Source organism: Metarhizium album, assembly GCF_000804445.1.
Source record: "Metarhizium album ARSEF 1941 chromosome Unknown scaffold_3, whole genome shotgun sequence".
NCBI classification, from domain to species: domain Eukaryota; kingdom Fungi; phylum Ascomycota; class Sordariomycetes; order Hypocreales; family Clavicipitaceae; genus Metarhizium; species Metarhizium album.
The window spans coordinates 1654396-1672614 of NW_024467577.1; the positions used below are offsets into that span (position 1 = coordinate 1654396).

The 18219-nt window shown below is 52.9% G+C and overlaps 10 protein-coding genes across 10 annotated transcripts; 3 read left to right on the forward strand and 7 right to left on the reverse strand.

The window, feature by feature from the left end:
• Positions 1-267: 267 nt before the first annotated feature.
• MAM_02259 (Urease accessory protein UreF) lies at positions 268-1187 on the forward strand (the record flags this gene model as incomplete). Its single annotated transcript, XM_040821058.1, has 2 exons — positions 268-412; positions 469-1187. The coding sequence occupies 2 exons, from the start codon at positions 268-270 to the stop codon at positions 1185-1187; spliced, it is 864 nt and encodes a 287-aa protein (XP_040681401.1).
• Positions 1188-1326: 139 nt separating this feature from the next.
• On the reverse strand, positions 1327-2550 carry MAM_02260 (pre-mRNA splicing factor cwc2; the record flags this gene model as incomplete). The annotated part of the gene is made up of 2 exons (XM_040821059.1): positions 1327-1913; positions 1971-2550. The coding sequence occupies 2 exons, from the start codon at positions 2548-2550 to the stop codon at positions 1327-1329; spliced, it is 1167 nt and encodes a 388-aa protein (XP_040681402.1).
• Positions 2551-2864: 314 nt separating this feature from the next.
• MAM_02261 (TGS domain-containing protein) lies at positions 2865-4323 on the forward strand (the record flags this gene model as incomplete). Its single annotated transcript, XM_040821060.1, has 6 exons — positions 2865-2893; positions 2951-2979; positions 3101-3115; positions 3163-3187; positions 3245-3676; positions 3738-4323. The coding sequence occupies 6 exons, from the start codon at positions 2865-2867 to the stop codon at positions 4321-4323; spliced, it is 1116 nt and encodes a 371-aa protein (XP_040681403.1).
• A 552-nt stretch (positions 4324-4875) lies between these two features.
• MAM_02262 (Spo12) lies at positions 4876-5336 on the reverse strand (the record flags this gene model as incomplete). The annotated part of the gene is made up of 2 exons (XM_040821061.1): positions 4876-4963; positions 5032-5336. 2 exons carry the CDS (start codon positions 5334-5336, stop codon positions 4876-4878), a joined length of 393 nt encoding a protein of 130 aa, XP_040681404.1.
• A 1290-nt stretch (positions 5337-6626) lies between these two features.
• On the reverse strand, positions 6627-7233 carry MAM_02263 (glutathione peroxidase-like protein; the record flags this gene model as incomplete). Its single annotated transcript, XM_040821062.1, has 2 exons — positions 6627-7120; positions 7191-7233. The coding sequence occupies 2 exons, from the start codon at positions 7231-7233 to the stop codon at positions 6627-6629; spliced, it is 537 nt and encodes a 178-aa protein (XP_040681405.1).
• A 591-nt stretch (positions 7234-7824) lies between these two features.
• MAM_02264 ((R)-benzylsuccinyl-CoA dehydrogenase) lies at positions 7825-9395 on the reverse strand (the record flags this gene model as incomplete). Its single annotated transcript, XM_040821063.1, has 4 exons — positions 7825-8334; positions 8433-9177; positions 9240-9316; positions 9372-9395. The coding sequence occupies 4 exons, from the start codon at positions 9393-9395 to the stop codon at positions 7825-7827; spliced, it is 1356 nt and encodes a 451-aa protein (XP_040681406.1).
• A 970-nt stretch (positions 9396-10365) lies between these two features.
• On the reverse strand, positions 10366-11344 carry MAM_02265 (Ras-related protein Rab7; the record flags this gene model as incomplete). Its single annotated transcript, XM_040821064.1, has 7 exons — positions 10366-10475; positions 10528-10630; positions 10684-10728; positions 10781-10960; positions 11026-11121; positions 11195-11248; positions 11315-11344. 7 exons carry the CDS (start codon positions 11342-11344, stop codon positions 10366-10368), a joined length of 618 nt encoding a protein of 205 aa, XP_040681407.1.
• Positions 11345-12086: 742 nt separating this feature from the next.
• Positions 12087-13184, forward strand: MAM_02266 (uncharacterized protein; the record flags this gene model as incomplete). Its single annotated transcript, XM_040821065.1, has 2 exons — positions 12087-12755; positions 12810-13184. The coding sequence occupies 2 exons, from the start codon at positions 12087-12089 to the stop codon at positions 13182-13184; spliced, it is 1044 nt and encodes a 347-aa protein (XP_040681408.1).
• Positions 13185-13518: 334 nt separating this feature from the next.
• Positions 13519-15251, reverse strand: MAM_02267 (guanosine-diphosphatase; the record flags this gene model as incomplete). The annotated part of the gene is made up of 2 exons (XM_040821066.1): positions 13519-14960; positions 15023-15251. The coding sequence occupies 2 exons, from the start codon at positions 15249-15251 to the stop codon at positions 13519-13521; spliced, it is 1671 nt and encodes a 556-aa protein (XP_040681409.1).
• A 572-nt stretch (positions 15252-15823) lies between these two features.
• Positions 15824-17837, reverse strand: MAM_02268 (Peptidase S10, serine carboxypeptidase; the record flags this gene model as incomplete). Its single annotated transcript, XM_040821067.1, has 4 exons — positions 15824-16753; positions 16815-17472; positions 17533-17645; positions 17709-17837. 4 exons carry the CDS (start codon positions 17835-17837, stop codon positions 15824-15826), a joined length of 1830 nt encoding a protein of 609 aa, XP_040681410.1.
• Positions 17838-18219: the final 382 nt, after the last annotated feature.

Sequence of the window (18219 nt, forward strand, 5' to 3'; positions counted from 1 at the left end):
CTCGGTTTTATCAAATCAAGGAAATTGCATGGCGTGCAGGATCAAGGTTGGATTATAGTATTCAGGCAAATTTGTTATGCGTTTAGCTTCAAATGCAGCTGATTACCCTCAGTTTCCCTTTCAACCTCGCTCCTCCACCGACATATCTTACCGGTACTTCAGGATCGGACGTGTCAATCAGTGACGGGTGCGGGACGCCGTGAAGTCTCGACCCACCTCACATTTCACGTTGATCCTAGTCTTTACAACTCACATGGACTCCCTCCAATGGCCTCCAAAAATCAGACAGTCGAGTCACAGGGCGTAGTTCAAGTAGAAATAGCCGACTTGGAGCGCCGTCTCGCAGCAGCCAAGGCACGTCTACGCACACCACCATCGAGGGGGCCCAGTCCACCTCGACCTTCGTTCCAATGTAAGTGCTCTCGCCCACGCCGCCACAAACAACACGGACAGACTCACGTCGGACAGCACCACTCAACTCACCAACACACTACCTTCTCCTCCTCTCCGACTCCCAGCTACCCATCGGCTCATTCGCATTCAGCAGCGGGCTAGAATCATACCTGACGCACAACCGCCGCGCCACATTCTCCTCATTCCTCCCGCTCTCGCTGTCCTCCTACGCCGCCACGACTCTGCCCTTTGTCCTGGCCGCCCATCGCGATCCCTCCTCCCTCGTGGCCCTGGACGATCAGCTCGACGCAGCCGTGATATGTACCGTCGGTCGGAGGGCCAGCGTCTCGCAGGGCCGGGCCCTCCTGTCCATATGGGAGCGCTCGTTTAGAGCCACGCTCCCCGAGAGCGCCGACCTGCCGGTCCTCCGCGAGTTTGCAGCCTTGCTCAAGGACTGCGGATCAGCGGCTGATGAAGTGCCGCCCGTCTCAGCCCACCTAGCACCTCTGTTTGGTGTGATATGCGCAGTTGTGGGACTGACGCTCCAGCAGACGGCGTACATGTACATGGTGAGCCACCTCAAGGCGTTGGTGTCTGCTGCAGTGAGGGCGAGCATGTTTGGGCCGTACCAGGCGCAGAAGGTGTTGGCCGGGGAGCAGGCGCAGAGGTGGATTGGGCATGTGATTGATCGGGAGTGGGCGACGACGGTAGAGGAGGCTGGGCAGAGCGTGCCGGTAATGGATCTGTGGATCGGGCGGCATGAGGTTTTGTACTCGAGGATCTTTAATAGTTGATCCGGGAGGAAAGATGGAAGCCCATCCAGTGACGGCGTCTTGGTGGTGTATTGGTATCACGATAAAATACATTGTGCATACATGTTGCCTGTTTTCCCCAATGCAGGACGGAATAAAAGAAAACAAAATTCCCAAACGCCTACTCATCGTCACTGTCGCTATCATAAGAAACAAGGGGCCCTGCAGGAGCTGCCACCTTGGGTTTTGACGTCACGGCTACTTTGGCCCTGTTGAGTGCTGCCAGCGTGGAGCCGGAAAATATCCCAGTTTCTTCCGGTGCTGGTGCTGTTGTCGTTTCGGCTTCTTCTGTTGACTGGCCATTTTCGAGCATTAACGGCTCCTGGTATTCTACTTGGAAACCCTCACGGCCGACGGGATTGACTGCGTTCTTGCCCCGAGAGAAATGCACATCGTCGGGTGCCTCGTACCCTTCCAAGCCGTAACTGCTCTCGAAACGTCTCCGCTTCCTGGATTCCGGGTCTTTTCCCTCGATTTCGGCAACGAAATCCGCGGGAAGTGCTCTTCGAACAGCTTCGGCAGCCTGCTCCTCGACTCGCCTTGCCTCACGCGCTTGGGCCATGGGGTTGGGATCAGCCGTGGCCCATCGCACGTTGAGGACCTCGTCGTGGTCGAGTGACTGGTGGGCCATGGCTTCTCTGGCGAACTGAGCGTTGGCTTCGTTGGTGTAGGTAATGAAGGCGACACCTCGCGAGTTCAAGACTCGGACTGCAGACCTTTGTTAGCATCGTACTGTCCTCGGCGCAGCGGGCAGACGGCACATACTTCGTTCAACCTGTCCCCATTCTGCAAAATGACGGGCCACAATCTCTTCAATGTCATCTGTCACATGGATGCGGCCCACGTAAATCGTTCTGTTCTGGCGCATAAAGCTGCCGACACCACCCATGTCGTCTCTGTAGTCGCTGAACTTTTCCCGGCCGAAGCAGTCGACATTTGGGTTGAAAAGGTCGAACGTGCCCGGCAATCGGTGGAGATTTGTGCAGTCCTGTCCGCGAGGGCAGATTCCGCGTGCAAATCGCAGGCAGAAATAGCTTCCCGACACGTTGTCAGCCGTGGTGTAGCCGGCGTCTGTCGCAATGACACATCGGCCCTTGGCTTTGGTCTGCTGGTACGGCTCTCGATCTCCGCCCGCCCACTTGTTGAACCAGATGTTGTATGTCGTTCCGGTCTGTGGTGGTGCCTCTGACGTGAACTCGCTAGGATCAATCTGCGCTCTCGCAGGCCTCTTTTTTTTGCGAACCATCTTCTTGACAATCCTTCTTTCTCCCGTGTTTACGACTGCCATCGACCCTTCTGTCGCACCCTCGGCTGCAGTCTCCCTGTGCTCGACCTGGTCAGCCATGGTTCTGGTCGCGTTGGAATCACCGGTGGCGAAATATTCGCCGAGTCGAACGTTGGCAGCGACAACACGACGCTTCTAGCCCTGGAAGCGGCTTGGGAAAGTTCTGGGCGGTTGGCGATGATAGAGCCGGAAATAGTAGGCGGTGAGTCGAGTTGGCAATGCTTTGGGAACCCCCCCAAGTCAATTCTGCCCGGCGTACACCATACACACCCCACCTATTATCTCGAATCTGCTTGAACCATCATTTTCGCAAAAGCCGGCGGTCTTGAACATCTGGGCAGACGGTACGCCGTCTTTAAACAAAGAGGAAGAAAATGGTCAACATTACGGAGAAGATAAAGGAGTCAGTGGGCCCATTTACTAGTGTTTGAGCCGTGTTGTCTTATGCTGACCTTTGCAGGATTGAGGATGAGATGAGAAGAACTCAAAGTAAGTGGGTTGAACGGCACTTTGAACCTGACATCCGACGGCCTTGGACAGTTCAATAGGCTCATGCGGGACAAAATCCTGCTTCCTCTCGTCCTAATGAGATCTTACTAACATGCCGCAGAAAACAAGGCCACAGGTATGAAACGCAAACCCACGGAGATGAAATCCGTTGACCAATCCAAGAATATCACTTGGGTCTGCTAAAGGGGTGCGTTGGAATCGAGAAATATTCGTCTCTCTTAGTCAACAACTAATGAATTCTTAGTAAACTTGCCCGTCTCCGAGCACAATTGTTGGAACCTGGCCCGGGAGCCGGCGGCGGCGGGGGGTCCGGCTTCGACGTCAGCAAAAGCGGCGACGCGCGCATTTCCCTTGTTGGCTTTCCGTCGGTCGGTAAATCGACTTTCTTGTCAAGAGTCACCAGGACGAGATCGGAAGTGGCCTCGTATGCATTCACCACCCTGACAGCCATTCCCGGTGTTCTCGAATACGGCGGCGCAGAGATCCAACTCCTCGATTTGCCAGGCATCATCGAAGGAGCTGCTGAGGGCAAAGGCCGTGGTCGTCAAGTCATCTCGGCAGCCAAGACGAGTGACCTCATTCTGATGGTGTTGGATGCCACGAAAAAGGCTGAGCAACGAGCCCTCCTGGAAGCTGAATTGGAAGCCGTGGGCATCAGGCTGAATCGCGAGCCGCCGTACGTTCCGCTCCCCTCGCGCACCATCCCGCGCACGGTATCTTCTAACAATACACACAAGAAACATCTACTTGAAGCCCAAAAAAGCAGGCGGTATGAAAATCACCTTTCAAGCACCTCCCAAGAACCTCGACGAGAAGATGCTCTACAACATCCTGCGAGACTACAAAATCCTCAACTGCGAGGTGCTAGTGCGCGATGAAAACGCCACGGTTGACGACTTCATCGACGTCATCATGAAGGACCACCGCAAATACATCAAGTGCCTCTACGTATACAACAAGATTGACAGCGTGTCGCTCGACTTTTTGGACAGCTTGGCGCGGGAACCGCAGACCGTCGTCATGAGCTGCGAGCTGAATCTGGGAATTCAGGATGTGATTGATCGGTGCTGGAAGGAACTGAAGCTGATTAGAATATACACGAAGCGCAAGGGCGTTGAACCGGATTTCGACGAGGCACTGATTGTGAGAAGTAACAGCTCAATTGAGGATGTGTGCGACCGGATCCATCGCACTTTAAAGGACACTTTCAAATATGCCTTGGTTTGGGGAGCGAGCGCCAGACATATTCCCCAGAGGGTTGGGTTGGGACATTTGGTGGCGGACGAGGACGTAGTTTACATTGTGAGCGGATGGCGAGCATAAACACACTGCGCGGATAACAAACAGCAGGCATTCAGTTTCTACGTGATGTGCGCACGCGAAGACATTCCAAACGCCAGCAGGAAGTCATGATTGACAGCCCAAATCCAGATGCGACTTCAACTCGGGCCACCGAGTATCATGCCAGTCTAGCATGAACTACTGCGGCATCACGACATGACGCAACGTCAGTCTCCCAGTAGATATAAAGTTGACCTTGACAAGGGAAATACAAAACCAATCCAACAATCAACCCGCCAACCAACCGCCATATTCATCCAACCCCCGTTGCGCACAAACATGATCCTCATCAACCCAAACCAAAAGGGACACATCTCGTCCCTAACCAAAACCAAATCGTCGCGTGTGTCCATGTAAGTTGTTCCCATAACGCCGGCCTCAACCATGTCCATTCTTTAACAGGGGCTTCTCTCTCCATCGTTTTACCGTCTCGAGGGAAGGACGACGGAGACTCTGTTCAAAATCGCAAAAAAGCAAGCGAGCACACCAAGAAGCGGAAAACAAGCCGTGTGCAAATTTGTCCAGCCGCTCCAATCACTGCTGGATAGACCTGGCGCCTAAGGCATTCTCGCCGTTGAGTTTCTTAACGCTCGCCTGGGCAAAGAGAGACTTGGGCTTGGCCCTGTCACGGAATCAGCAAGACGAGGCTCGTAGCCCATGCGCAACAAGAGGAACAAAAAAGAGACCTACTTGCTGGCGTGCTTGTTTCGCAGAGCATTAATCTTGGCCGTGCAAGGGCTCATGATATTATCCGACGGAGAAACATATTGCTTGGTCCTAGAGGCAGCATCAGCAGAGCTGCTGGCAGCGGCGGCAGCGCTCGGACGCGGTGGTCGTCCAAGCGCCGCGGCGGGCGAGGAAAGTAGGGCGTACGGCTCAGCAGCCATCTTGGACTGGAACACCTGGCGGTGGTACTCCATGCTCTTGACGTCCTTGATGGCGTTTTGCTGCTCCATGGCGGCGTTGATGTCCTTGTCACCGAGGACGGCGGACATTATTCTTTCCTTCTTTCCGTCTGGAGAAGAGAAACGAGATGAAAAGAAGAAGGGCTCTGGACGGGAGAAATAAACGTGTGACGACCAGCGTGGATATGTTTCTGCGTGCGGACTTGTCACGAACTTGATTAATAACAACGACGGATCGAGCAGGATATAAATACCCATGTCGGCATGCAGGGAGGCTTACCTGATGGCCGGTGCGTTATTGTGTTTTACGGGAAAGATGTGGTTGTCGGAGCAGAACAAACAGTGAACAAGGCCAGGATGCTGTCCTGTTATACAATATCGGGCGTTGTATGCACCAGGACTCGGGGAAAATCAGATGTGCACTTTGAGATGGCACACTGGCAAATGGATGGTCCATTTTGCCGCCGTCGGCAGGGCAACGGAATGCGGTCCATAAAAGAGAGTCATCGCTGGCTGAAGCGGCATGTGGGGGGGGCCATTGGCTCCCGAGCATGTTCCTCTCGTGGCTTAATAATGGGGCTGATGGCGCGGTCCAACCGATCCATAAAGGAGGAGGCAGTTCTAAACGCATTGTAGGTTGCATCATGGAGTTGCCCGGGGCATGACGCGGACTTTTGTTTATTATGGATTCCCGGGCGGACAATTCGCTCATCGAGCCAGAGTTGTCACTGTCACTGGTCAGGGTCGACTTTTTCACAATAGCAGCAGAATGCTGCGTCACCTTGTCACTGATAGATTATGGATCAAGTTGACTGATCTTAATTGCGTCACTGGCATCACAATAAGCCGACTCTCTATTCTAGCAAGATTCATGGCGCCCAGAACGGAAAGTCGCCGCGTCCCTGTCAAGGGATAGAGAACATGGCTTTGGGCTACGAGTGTCGGAGCCATATCAACGACACCCAAAGGTCGTTGCCTCCTCGACTGAGGACCTGGAGCAAGTGATATTGCATACTTGGTTCGCTGGAGGGGCACAGCTGAGAGCGTGATCGGACAGTTGCTCGATTGTTGTATCGGCCCAATTGCTCGCAGTCTCGGCGTTCCCCATGCAGAGCTAGAGGACGTGAGAACCTGGTATGGATGTATACTGACTAATTTGAAGAGGATATTCAACAAGAAATCCGCAAGGTTCGTTGCCTGATTGGAGCCGGGCCCGCCAGCTCTCCCATGATACCACCTTCACATGTCCTTGTATGTACTTTGCAGAGAGACCCAAAAAGGAAAAAAAGAAAAAAAGAACCCTCACCCGGATGCAGAGTCCCCGCGAGCCTATTTCGACGTGGGGGTGATTAGAATTCTGACACCATTTCCATACAGCAGCTACGCAAGGCGTGGGTTTGCTTCTCCAGCGGGTTTCTTCTCCAACTCGTCCAGAATTGGCTTCTCGAGCGACTCGGGTTTCGTGGTGCTCGCCCAGCGACCCTTGACCTGGCCATCACGGCCGACCAGGAACTTTTCAAAATTCCACTTGATGCGTTTGAGGCCCATCAGACCGGGTTTCTCGGCCTTGAGCCATTCGAAAAGATCGCTGGCCTTGTCACCATTGACGTCAATCTTCTGCATGATGGGGAAGCTGACGCCGTAGTTGACGAGGCAAAAATTCTGAATCTCATCATCGGTGCCGGGTTCCTGGCCACCAAACTGGTTGCAGGGGAAGCCAAGGATGGTGAAATCATCGGGGTACTTGTCCTTTATGGACTTGTAGACCTTCTCAAGACCTTCGTACTGCGGAGTGAAGCCGCACTTGGAAGCGGTATTGACGATGAGGACCACCTTGCCCTTGTGGTCGGCGAGAGAAACCTCCTGGCCGCGCTCTACACGGTGACACTTGGTTAGCAAATGCCAAGTCCGTGCGGCACTTTGGGCAGCGATGGAATAACAAACTGTCAAGCGGCTTGAAATCGTAAAAGCTGGTTGCAGAAGCCATGGCGGAGGATTTGCGGACTGTCTGTGGAAACGGTTGCGCAGCGAATTGTGATGCTGAAGGACGAGAGACGGCGCAAACTGGATGGCGAGAAGAAATAGATAGCAGTGAACAAGGCAGCGTTGCCGCGGCACTTGGAGTAATTGAGTGGAGTTGAGCTGCGCGATGACAAACGAGCCAATTCATCGGGACAGGAGATGCAATAGCCGGAGACGTGAGGGGAAGCAAAGAGAATCGATCGCCGTGCTGACATATCCGAGAGGATAGAGCGGGCCTCGTCTGGTGGTCGGCTGTTGCACCACAAGATGCCCCGATGGCCCATGCGCCGATCTTACTAGAGGCTGAATAATTCTCTCCATTGAAGCTAAAAACACGGCTCTTATTAATATACAGATTTTCCTCGCATCATCTTCCCGACATTCCCGCTTGTGTGCGATACCAGCTCGAGACGTTAAATAGTTCGAATGATTCCATTAGACGTCTTCTCGCCTGCGCACGCCCAGCTTCCAGAAACACAGGTATTGAGACAGCTCGTCACGCATTTTCACTGCATTAGTTACCATTCGAGCCTGTGCTAGATTGTTCAGGCTGTCTTCAGATCTTGGCATGGCGGATCTTGGCACCCGGCTGATCCGTCTTTGTGCTGTATTTTTTCGTCAAACCCAGCGTCTTCTCCTGTTGCCGCTGAATCTTCTGCGTTGCCTCCTTGCCACGCTTATTCTCATTACGGCCCATCTGCTGCAAATGCACCTCGTCAGGGCCATCGGCCAGCCTCAAGGTTCGAATACCAGCCCACATACTGGCAAGAGGCGTGTCCTGGCATATGCCAGCCGCGCCAAAGGACTGAACAGCGCGGTCAATGACAGTCAGGGCCGTCTGGGGGGTGAGCACCTTGGCCTGGGCGATCTCCTTGAGGGCCTTCTTTGGACCCAGGAGATCCATCTTGTGCGCGGCGTTGAGGACGATGAGACGCGCAGAGTCAATTTCGATGCGGGACTTTGCAATCCATTCCAGAATCACACCGTGCTCGCGGAGGAGCTTACCGAAAGGCTTCTTCCGGTCGTCATTGACGCGCATGAGCATCCAGTCGAGAGCGACTTCGGACTAAAAGCTTGTTAGTGCCACAAGTTCACAAGCGAGGGGCAAGAAAGGCTGGATTTTGTCTTTCCAAGAAGGAAAGAAAAGAAAAGACGAAAACGTACGGCACCAATGCTTCTCATGGCGTGGTGGATTCTGCCGGGTCCTAAACGACCCTGAATAATCTCGAATCCTCGCCCCTCTCCAAGCACTATGTTGCTGACCGGAACCCTGACATTTGTAAAGGTCAATTGCCCATGGCCATGAGGCGCATCGTCATATCCGTAAACCTTGAGCATCCTGTTGATCTTGATTCCGGGCGTATCAGCAGGCACCAGCACTACACTTTGCTGTCTGTACGGATCCTCATTCGCCTTGTCGGTCTTGCCCATGACAATGTAAATCTTGCATCGAGGATCGCCAGCGCCGCTGGACCACCACTTCTGTCCGTTGAGCACATAGTTGTTTCCCTCCCGCTTGATGTCCAACTCAATGTTGGTGGCATCCGACGAAGCAACCTGAGGCTCCGTCATCAGGAAGGCAGAGCGGATTTTGCCGTCCATGAGGGGCTTCAGCCACTGCTTCTTCTGGGCCTCGTTGCCATATTTGGCGAGGACTTCCATGTTGCCCGTATCGGGAGCGGCGCAGTTGCATGCCTCCGAGGCACTGCGTGAGCGGCCGAGCCATTCAGCCATGATGCCGTACTCGACATTGGTCCATCCGGGTGATTCCTTGTAGTATCCCTTGGGCAGGAACATGTTCCAAAGACCAAGCTTCTTGGCCTTGTCCTTGAGTTCCTCAAGGATGCTCGGGTGGTTCTCCCAGCGGTCATCGCCTTCGCCGACCTGGGCTTCCAAGACCGGATCAGCTCTGCCGCGTGGTCAGTTGAAGAAGGTGATGCCAGAGCAATGGGTCCTTGGCTGAGGCCTTACGGGATGCACTCTTCCTCCACAAACTTGGCCACCACGTCAATCATGCTCTTGGCCTCACCGCTCACCAAGTGTGAGACCTGCAGAGTCAGCACCATCAGTCAAGCAAAGTCTCTGGTCAACAGCAGCACATACGATGGCGGGTATTTTATCGGACATTTCCGCGATGCTGGCAATAAACCGTCTGTCAGAGTAACACGGCGAGCAAAGAAGCCACTAAACGTGGATCAGAAAGACAGGACTCGGAAGGTCCGGGGTAGAGTGGATTATTATGACAGATGGCTACTGAGACTCAACGAAACTAAAGAGAACCAGGGCAAAATACGTCGAGGCTGCCACTTGAACTGGCATTCTTAAGTACGCAAGAGGAGCCGAGGTCCTTTGCATCAACGCTACTTCGGCATAACTGGCACCGTGTGGACGCAAGTCGTCTCGAGCGAGCCACTATGGAGCAGGCCCATCGAGTTGCTTGTCTGGGGGAGTCGACAAGGGGGTTCTGCCGGCTGCCTCGGCCATGGCGGGTCAGCAAACCGCCATACGATTCGACGGCTCCAAGCTACCCTATAGCAAATCCCTCATACTGATAATCAGTAACTACCACTCAGATACTAAACGTCATCAGGATTTAGGGGAGCCCGTTTGTGCTTCTTTCATGTCATCCGTCGTACAGTTCTTTAAATTCCTAACCAAGGATTCGAAGCTGGCGCCTGCTTGGGTAAACATCCCGATGTATTTGACAGACACTTTGCCACCCGCTCTACATACCTGATCTACCACCTGATAAAGATACATACATTCTAATCAGCTCTATGCAATGCATGAAGCCTGGAAAGCGGTTTCCACATTTCGATCAGTGGCGATACCTAATTAAAACCCAAGCTGAAAACCAGTGCGTAACAAATCAGGACCAAACAACAGTAGAGCAGGAGGATGGAGAAAACACAAAGTTGAAAGGAGAAGCATTCATAAGACACCCGAAACAAGAAAAGTGCATTCAATACTCAGTATTCTGCACCCATGGTGAGTCGCAAAAAGACGATGTCCTCTTCAGGTACTGACATGGTGCTTTGAACACCCTGCGACACATATACCCATTACAATTCCACACATTGCTATCATTCGTATACCCTTAACAGGCACAGCCATCACGGTCGTTGTCGATGTGGATGTTGATAGGATCGTCGAATTCGCCGCTAAATTCCTCCGACTCTTCTTGTGCAAGAGCGTTTCGGGCAATGACTGCCTTCCATTAGCACAAAAAACAATTTGATTTGTGGCTGTGGCATCGTACCCTCGAAAGCCTGATCAATGTTGATGGCCTCCTTGGCACTGGTCTCAAAGTACGGGATATCCCCCTTGGACTGGCAAAAAGTCATGGCGCGCTTGTTTGAAATCTGGCAGACGTTAACCTCCTCGATCTGAAATTAAGGCCATCGCCACATCATACCACTCGTTTGCTCTCCTCTACGTCAATCTTGTTTCCGAGAACAACCTACACAGGTTCAGTTGACGTCATACAATCACATGCCCGAAGTACCACTCACAAATGGAAAGTTGGGAGGATCCCGCGGTGAGGCCTGGATCAGAAACTCATCTCGCCAGCTGTCGAGAGCCTCGAAGCTCTTGGCATTGTTGACATCGTAGACGAGAACGCAGCAGTCGGCGCCACGGTAGAAGGCGACTCCCAACGACTGGAATCGCTCCTGTCCAGCAGTATCCCAGAGCTGTGAATACCGCATCAACAATTAGCGTTGATCCTGGACGCGCATGATAGTCCGTCCAAACCCACCTGCATAGTGACCTGTCTGTCGTCCACCATGACCTCTCGTGTTAAAAAGTCGGCGCCGATGGTGGCCTTGTAGCTGGCACTAAACTTCTTCTTGACCTGTTTACGATCATCCCCTATCAGTATACTCTGCGAGGTCGTCGGGTGGAAACGGGGGATTTGAAAGTCGAACATATTGATTCATCAAGCTCGTCTTGCCGACACCGCTATCTCCAAGGATAATAACCTGCACCCGTCAGTGTCCGCCTGTAATCCAAGATTTGACACGGCCAAGCAGCTCATCCAGCCATACCTTGAGGAGGACCTTCTTCCGCGAAGACATGTTGACGGCTGTGACGTATAGACGCTTGTGGCCAAGTGCGGAGGGATCGCCAATGACGTGATGGACGGGAGCGCTGAGCGCTCAAGCAGCGAGGGGGCAAGCAGGCCGTTTGGTTGGGAAATAGGTGGCTGTTGGATACCTAGGGCGGTGCTCGTGGAATAAGATGTCGGGGTAGGTTTACGGAAATGGCCAGGCGTTGATGAACACGAGATGCGAATGCGTGTGAAAGGGGCAGTGGAGGAGTGGTTGTTTGATGCGGCGACTGGGCGCTGAAGCCGGACGTTGGACGGGTGGGCAGATCGCTGAACAAATCGATTTCCAGTTATCAGTACCAAGCACCGGACCCAGACGAGACGCCGATTGCAGAAGGACCAGGGTAAAACGTCAATGTTATTGTAGTGCGGAGTACGGAGTACTCCGTATACTACTGACTACTACCTAGGTAGGTACCTTAGGTAGGTACTTGAGTAGTAGTAAGTGCCTTAAGTAAGCTTATGGGGAGGTACCCGTGCGTTCACACCTGGTGGATAGGTCCGCCACGCCACCACAGTGACAGATCAGACTCCATGACAAACCTCCAGCGGACCCATCAGGCCGTCACGATCGCAGTTTGCGAAATGTACGGCCCTCTCCTCATTGACGACGACGACCTGGGACGGTAACATCATCCAGTACTCACTCGGGCCTACTGAGCCGGTGTTACAACTCTCCTCACCGACATGACTTCTTCATAGCGCGAGCCATGGCCTCCTCCACCTCGCCCATCATCTCCAAAATCCTCCAACTATCAGACCTCGAACTCGCCATCCTCCTCTGTCTCATCTCCCGCGAACACGGCATAATAACCACCCCTTCTGCCTGTCTCTCTCTCCTCGCCACCGAACTCCGCCTCGTGGCAATCCATACTTTCGGGTTAACCTGCTCCGTTATCGACTGCACGCCCTCCACGACCCTCGACGACTTCGCTTCCGCTCTCCTCCTCCATCCCGAATCCGCCCAACAGTCCCAACAACCAGATTACTTTGCGCAGAGCCCACAGCGCAGCGCGCACACGCCTCCGCCCCTGCCGAGCTCCCAAATCGCAAACTGCATCATTGCCAAGAGTTTTAATCTCGCCCACAAGTCCGTCCAAATCCAGGCTCTGGAGTTACTCCGTACGCGACGCATATTCACACGGACTTCAGTGCAAGCCGCCCCTAAGCAGTTCATCTTCGTACCCGTGTTGGAGGCAGAGGCTCCTGGGAGGGGAGAGCGAGTGACACCACACTTGAACGACTTCTTTCTCTTGGCGCATTGGCATGATCCTGAAGAAGGGTTTGTGAACATTGACGAGGAGGAAGAGGTGGAGGGAGAATCGACAGAGCGCGCGACTGGGCGGGACGAGAAAAGTCCAGTCTTGATACCGGAAAGCGTATGGGTTGCTTCGCAGCTCAGTTTGAGAGCCAAGTGCTGACCAGACGCATAGGAAATAAGCCATCTCGCGCAGCTCAGCCAACAAGTGCAAGTCGACGTCGAGGTAATACGTTACCAAATGAACATTGTGTCATTCTTACGCATGCACCGTGCCGTGGCAGACGGTGTAACTCCCAATGCAACAAAACATCTTGACAAGCTGATGCGGTGTCTTGCCCCCCTACACGGAATAGACTTCGTTACACCTGCCCTTGTGGGCGTTGCGGTTAAGAAGGTTTATTTACACCGGATACGAATCACGTCCCCAGAGAATGAGCGTAGCATGCAATGGGGAAGCACGTTGGATGCTGTGGCAGCCATCTTGGCAGATGTGGGACCAGAGGAAGTTGTCGAGGATGTTTTAGGTATGGTGACGGCGCCGATATGACCGTCCAATTGATATATTAGAAGTTTCTATAATTCTTTTGCGGCGCCTATTTCTTACCATCCACGAATCAGTTCGTGACTGAACCCAAAAAAACCTCACCATCTCAACTCCAGCCGCGATCATGACGGCTATTTGAACTCTTGTTGTTTTTGGAAACCCGCAGCCGAATCCTGACACAAGACGTCGTGCGCATTCTTTCGTGCCAAATGATAGAAATTAATTACACAATGCTTAAAATCATAAAGGGCTTGATGAAAGTCCTGTGCGAAGCTCGCTCTATGAAATTTGTTTAATTTTGCATGACCATCCAGAGTTGGCTTCCAAAAGCGGCAGACTACGCACTGTTGTTAGTCACTGATAAAGCATTCTTCTCGAGGAGATCGACATACCTAGCACCCAGACACCATCCTAGTTCATTGCCCTTAATTTTCTTGGCAATTTTGAGCTCTCTATCAATAGGCATGTCGTATCCCTGGTGCAAAAGTACAGTCATGAAGTTCAAGTCGAGACAGTACTGCTCACGACCCCTCAGTTCCTCAAGAGCACCAGGAACGCCGTTAAAAGTACCCCATCCCGGCGGACCTTTGCACACAGTCTGCGCCAGGTCGTGAAGCTCACGGATAGTGAAGGAATCGGGCATGCCGAGAGGGTGGGTGCGGTCGTAAAAGTAAGAGAAAATATATACGTCTTCCTTGGCAAAAGTCTGAGCAAGCGATGGCTGGTGAACGCCATTGAACGAGCAAGGAGCGAGCTTGCATTCCTTGTCTTTTTCTAGGATTCGCTCGGCAAGGCTGCGGCATTGAGACGCGTGGGAAGCGGAGGGTTCTGCGGGACCCGTAAAGTTGTACGTCTTCTTGTTATCCTTGTCGAATTCGACCTCGATCTCGCGAGTGCGGCCTGGGGTAATGCAGGGATGTACGATGGCCTTGGTCTGCCAGGTGGTGTCACTTCCCTTGGACTTTTTCATGTCGTTTACGAGGAGCCGGTGAATAGCGTTGCGGGCCTCCATCAGACCATAGCCCAAGTGAGAGTGCTGGTACAATTCGAACTCTTGGCCGCCAAAGTCAAGAGAGAACTTGTGATCGCCCTCGGCAAGCTTTTCGGGCATGCCGCCGGCCTTGGCCGGCTTAAAGGTAGGCTGGAAAACAATCTGAGTCGAGCCACCGCCTAGATCAAAAATGGCCGCAGTCTCACTCTTGTCGGGACCACCAATTTTGCCGAGAAGATAATTGGTCGTGATCCACGCGTAGACGCCCTCATCGGCACCATCCATGACAGCGACACCGCCCTTTTCATCAGAGACAACAGGGAAAGGATAGTTCTTCTCAAGGTGCTCGCGCACCTGCTTGAGAATAGCGTCAGACTTCAGAGGGCCAACCTTGCGCAAACCGGCAGTCGCCTTGACAGCGACAGGGCTGCATCGTTTGAGCTTCTCAGGGACGTTGTCCATGGCGACAGCCATGAGAGGATCCAGTGACTTGGCAGCGGCGATGGGATCGTCGGCGTACTTGCTCAGGCCACCGACAGATTTCTCAGTCATTTTGAATTCTTCGTTCTCAAGTTCAGGGACGGGACCGCAGTTGTTGAACTTGTACACGTGGATTCGGGAGCCAGTGCTTCCAGCATCAATCATGAGGACATACTGTACAATTGGTTTGTCTTTGGAGTAGGACTTGGCGCATCGAGTGGTTCCGTAGGATGAATCTGTAGGCACCTGGCCATCATTGGATTTGTTGGCGCCGGGCGCGGTGCCCGTGGTACCTGTCTTGTGAGAGACTGCCAAGAGAAACACCATCAGCAAGTGTTTTACTGCCGCCGCAGAACAATCCAATACGCACCCTCACCGTAGACGTCAACGCCTCTCGGCGACAGCCAGTAGAACAACAGACATACTGACAAGACAATCGCAACAGTCTTGACCCACCGAGTCTTTTGCGACTGTGACATCCACTGTTCCTTCATCCTCGCAGAAGCACTTTGAGGCCGACCGTTTCCGTATCGAGCGGGTTTCTCGTGAGGGTCGTGAACGGTATGTTTTGTTGGCAGCGAGACCGACTGTTTTCTCATGAGGGACGAGTTCGGGACCAAAGTCAGGGCCACCCTTCAATTGAGAAGGCAAGTGACCTGACACGAAAAGCGCAACTATTGGAACGTGTTTGACGAGTGACGCTGAGGCAAGCCTTGGAATAGCAAGCTGCAAACAATATATTCGAGGGAGTGTAACGAAGAGGGAATAGCAGGTGCTCGAGGGAAGCAAAAAAGAACAGTGCCGCACAAGACGAAAACAGTAGCGTAAAGGCAGTGACGGGATGGTCGACGGCGATGGCGGCTTCGAAGATGGTGGGTACCGAAAGTCCGAGTCGAGGGAAAAGGAGATGTGTGGTGGTCGGACGTTGCAGCCGCACGGTGAACTTGTACTGTACGCAGTAATAAATCTAGATCTACGGAGTACGGAGTAGTAGCGCCGGAAACCCACTTGCGCCGACTCCACTCGTTTGCCACAGCACGTAGACTTTGCTTGGAGCGGAAATGGGGGCTTTTTAATAGGTATTCGACATGGCGCTAGCACTAACCGATGGACTCAACAGTGGTCCTCGCCTAACTACTAGCAGTACAGATCGGTTTCCATCGCGGCAGGTCTACAACTCCCAATCGCTCACTTCCTCATTCTCAACAACAAAATAGTCCTTGACTGTCACCTTGTTGCTCTTCACCATTTCCCACACCTCGGGCGTGCACGTCTCAGGAGCCAAGATGTAGCACTTGGGCTCCGGCGCCTCAGGAGGAGCCTGCTTCACATGCCATGTGTCCGAGGGGCCGACAGTCGACAGCTCATCGTGTACAGGCAACAGGCCGGTGGGGATGTCGCGGTTGAACATGGCACGCATGAAAATTTCGTACGCAGCTTCGGGTTGATACATGGGAACCATATGTCCAGCCTGATAGACTCGGGTAAAGCTGAAGTTGCCAAACTGGCGGGTAAGTCCGCCAACACCTTCAGACGTAATCAACGGGGTGTAGCCGGCCTTCCGAAAGTCTTGTGCGCGCGAGTAGGGGATGGCAAGAGACGACATCTCTCCTCCGATCCAGTTGCAAGCGAAGTCACGGTCACCGTACATCATGTGCACCTTCACACCCGAATCGAGAAGATATCCAACTGCGTCCAGGAATCCGCCATGAACCTCGTCCAAGGTGGTGAAAAAGTTCAGCGCGACAGTCTGCGAAGACATTGTAAAGTTGACAGGACTGCCAAGAGCGCCAAGAGGTCCTTGTCCGTCTAGAAAGCCGATGTAGTGTGGGGGCGGGAATGGGTCATTTTTGGGGTGCGAGATGTCGAAACGAGCATTGTTATTATTTTCGAAAGCCGTCTCGCCACTTGACATGCACGCGTCTTCCATCTTGGGGCACAGCTCAGACGGGAATCGTCGGGATATCCTGAGTGCATTCTTGTCGATACCAACAAGCTCCTTCTGGCACTCAATGATTTGATCGCGACAACCCCCTTTGTGAGTAAAGTTGTGCATTAGCTCGTCATGCACGGTCTGGTTGATGGCCTTGATATCATAAGTCTATGAAATTGTTAGTCTATCAGTACGACACAAATCGTTTGTGTCACTAGACTATACCTACATTGTTGAAGGGGAAAATGATGGACGCCTCTTCCTGGATGACGGCATCAAGGTACCCATTGACGATACCCAGAGTATCAAGGCGAAGGTAGTGGGCGTGTTCGACATTAATCGTTCCATTGAGAATCTTCTCATTCTGCTGCTGGAAAAAGCGCATGAATCCAGGTCCATAGTGACCGCCGTAGCTTTCAGCCCATATACTAACTCGGTCATCATTCGGCTTGTAATGAGGGAACTCGGCGAAGAAAATCTGGGCAAAGTGCCACAGAGCGTGGGCGGCCTGCTGGGTGCTGTTGGTGGTGTGAGACGACCTTTGGCTGGAAAGAGTGCCGATTCGAGTTGTGAGGTTGGTATGAGGGATTCCACTCGAAAAATTGGCAGGGACAATCTTGGCCTCCTCACCGCCAGTGAAGATGGTCACATTGGTGGGAATGTCGTATGAAAAGCCAACCTGGTTAGGCTCATCAACGTAGAGCATATTGACATGGTTATTCCAGCTCCAAGGGTTGTGGATTGTGGACCTGGAATCGTCATCAATGAAGCAGGGACCGTTCTCGTTCAAAAGACCGATCATGGAGGAGCCACCAGGGCCACCGTTCAGCCAAATGGCCAACGGAGCATTTTCGGGTTCATGACGGGCCTCGAAAAACCAAAAAAACCTCTCAGGGTTGAAGTGTCAACACCCTTTACCAACGTCCTGGTTCCTACTAGAAACTTACGTGTTGACGGGGTAATCCTGCTTCTCCCCCGACCCATCATCCAACGAACCCGGTGGAAGGTGAACGTGACCAGCGTAGGATTTGACGCCCGGTGTGGACTCGCAAAGTCCAGGCTACGAAAATTTATGATCAGAGATTTCAGTTGCTCGACATATCGGAGATAGGGCCGGTATCACCTCCTTGAAAGAAATGGTCACGTTCTCGTGGAACTTGGACCTGATGACCTTGACTCCCTCGGGCGTGGGGGGAAACTGGGCTGCAGCTAGACTTGCCAGCCCGCCGAGTAAGAGGCCTCTGGAAAGCATAGTCTGGCTTGTGATGGAACGGATCAATAGGTTATAAGAGCTATAGCATCTAAGCCTGTATAATGGAGATGAGGTTTCCTTTTGAATTGTCGGACATTCCCACGCCGTCCTTAATCCGTAGTTCCCCACCGACCCTGTTGGCCGCAGGCAGGTCAACCTGGCTAGCTCTACTCCGTTACTGGAGGCTCTGTAATAAAAGGCTAGAGCGACCTGTAGGCACCGCAGTATTAGCGACCAGGCTTCTGGGATTACGTAAGGAGGAATCCAAGTCAAGGGTTGCCGTCTCCTCAACTGCGCTGACATCTACTAGCAAATCATGTCTGGACGGGACGGGGAGTCGATACCTAGGTCGTGGGAATTAAAAACCCTGCGTGGCTTTCCT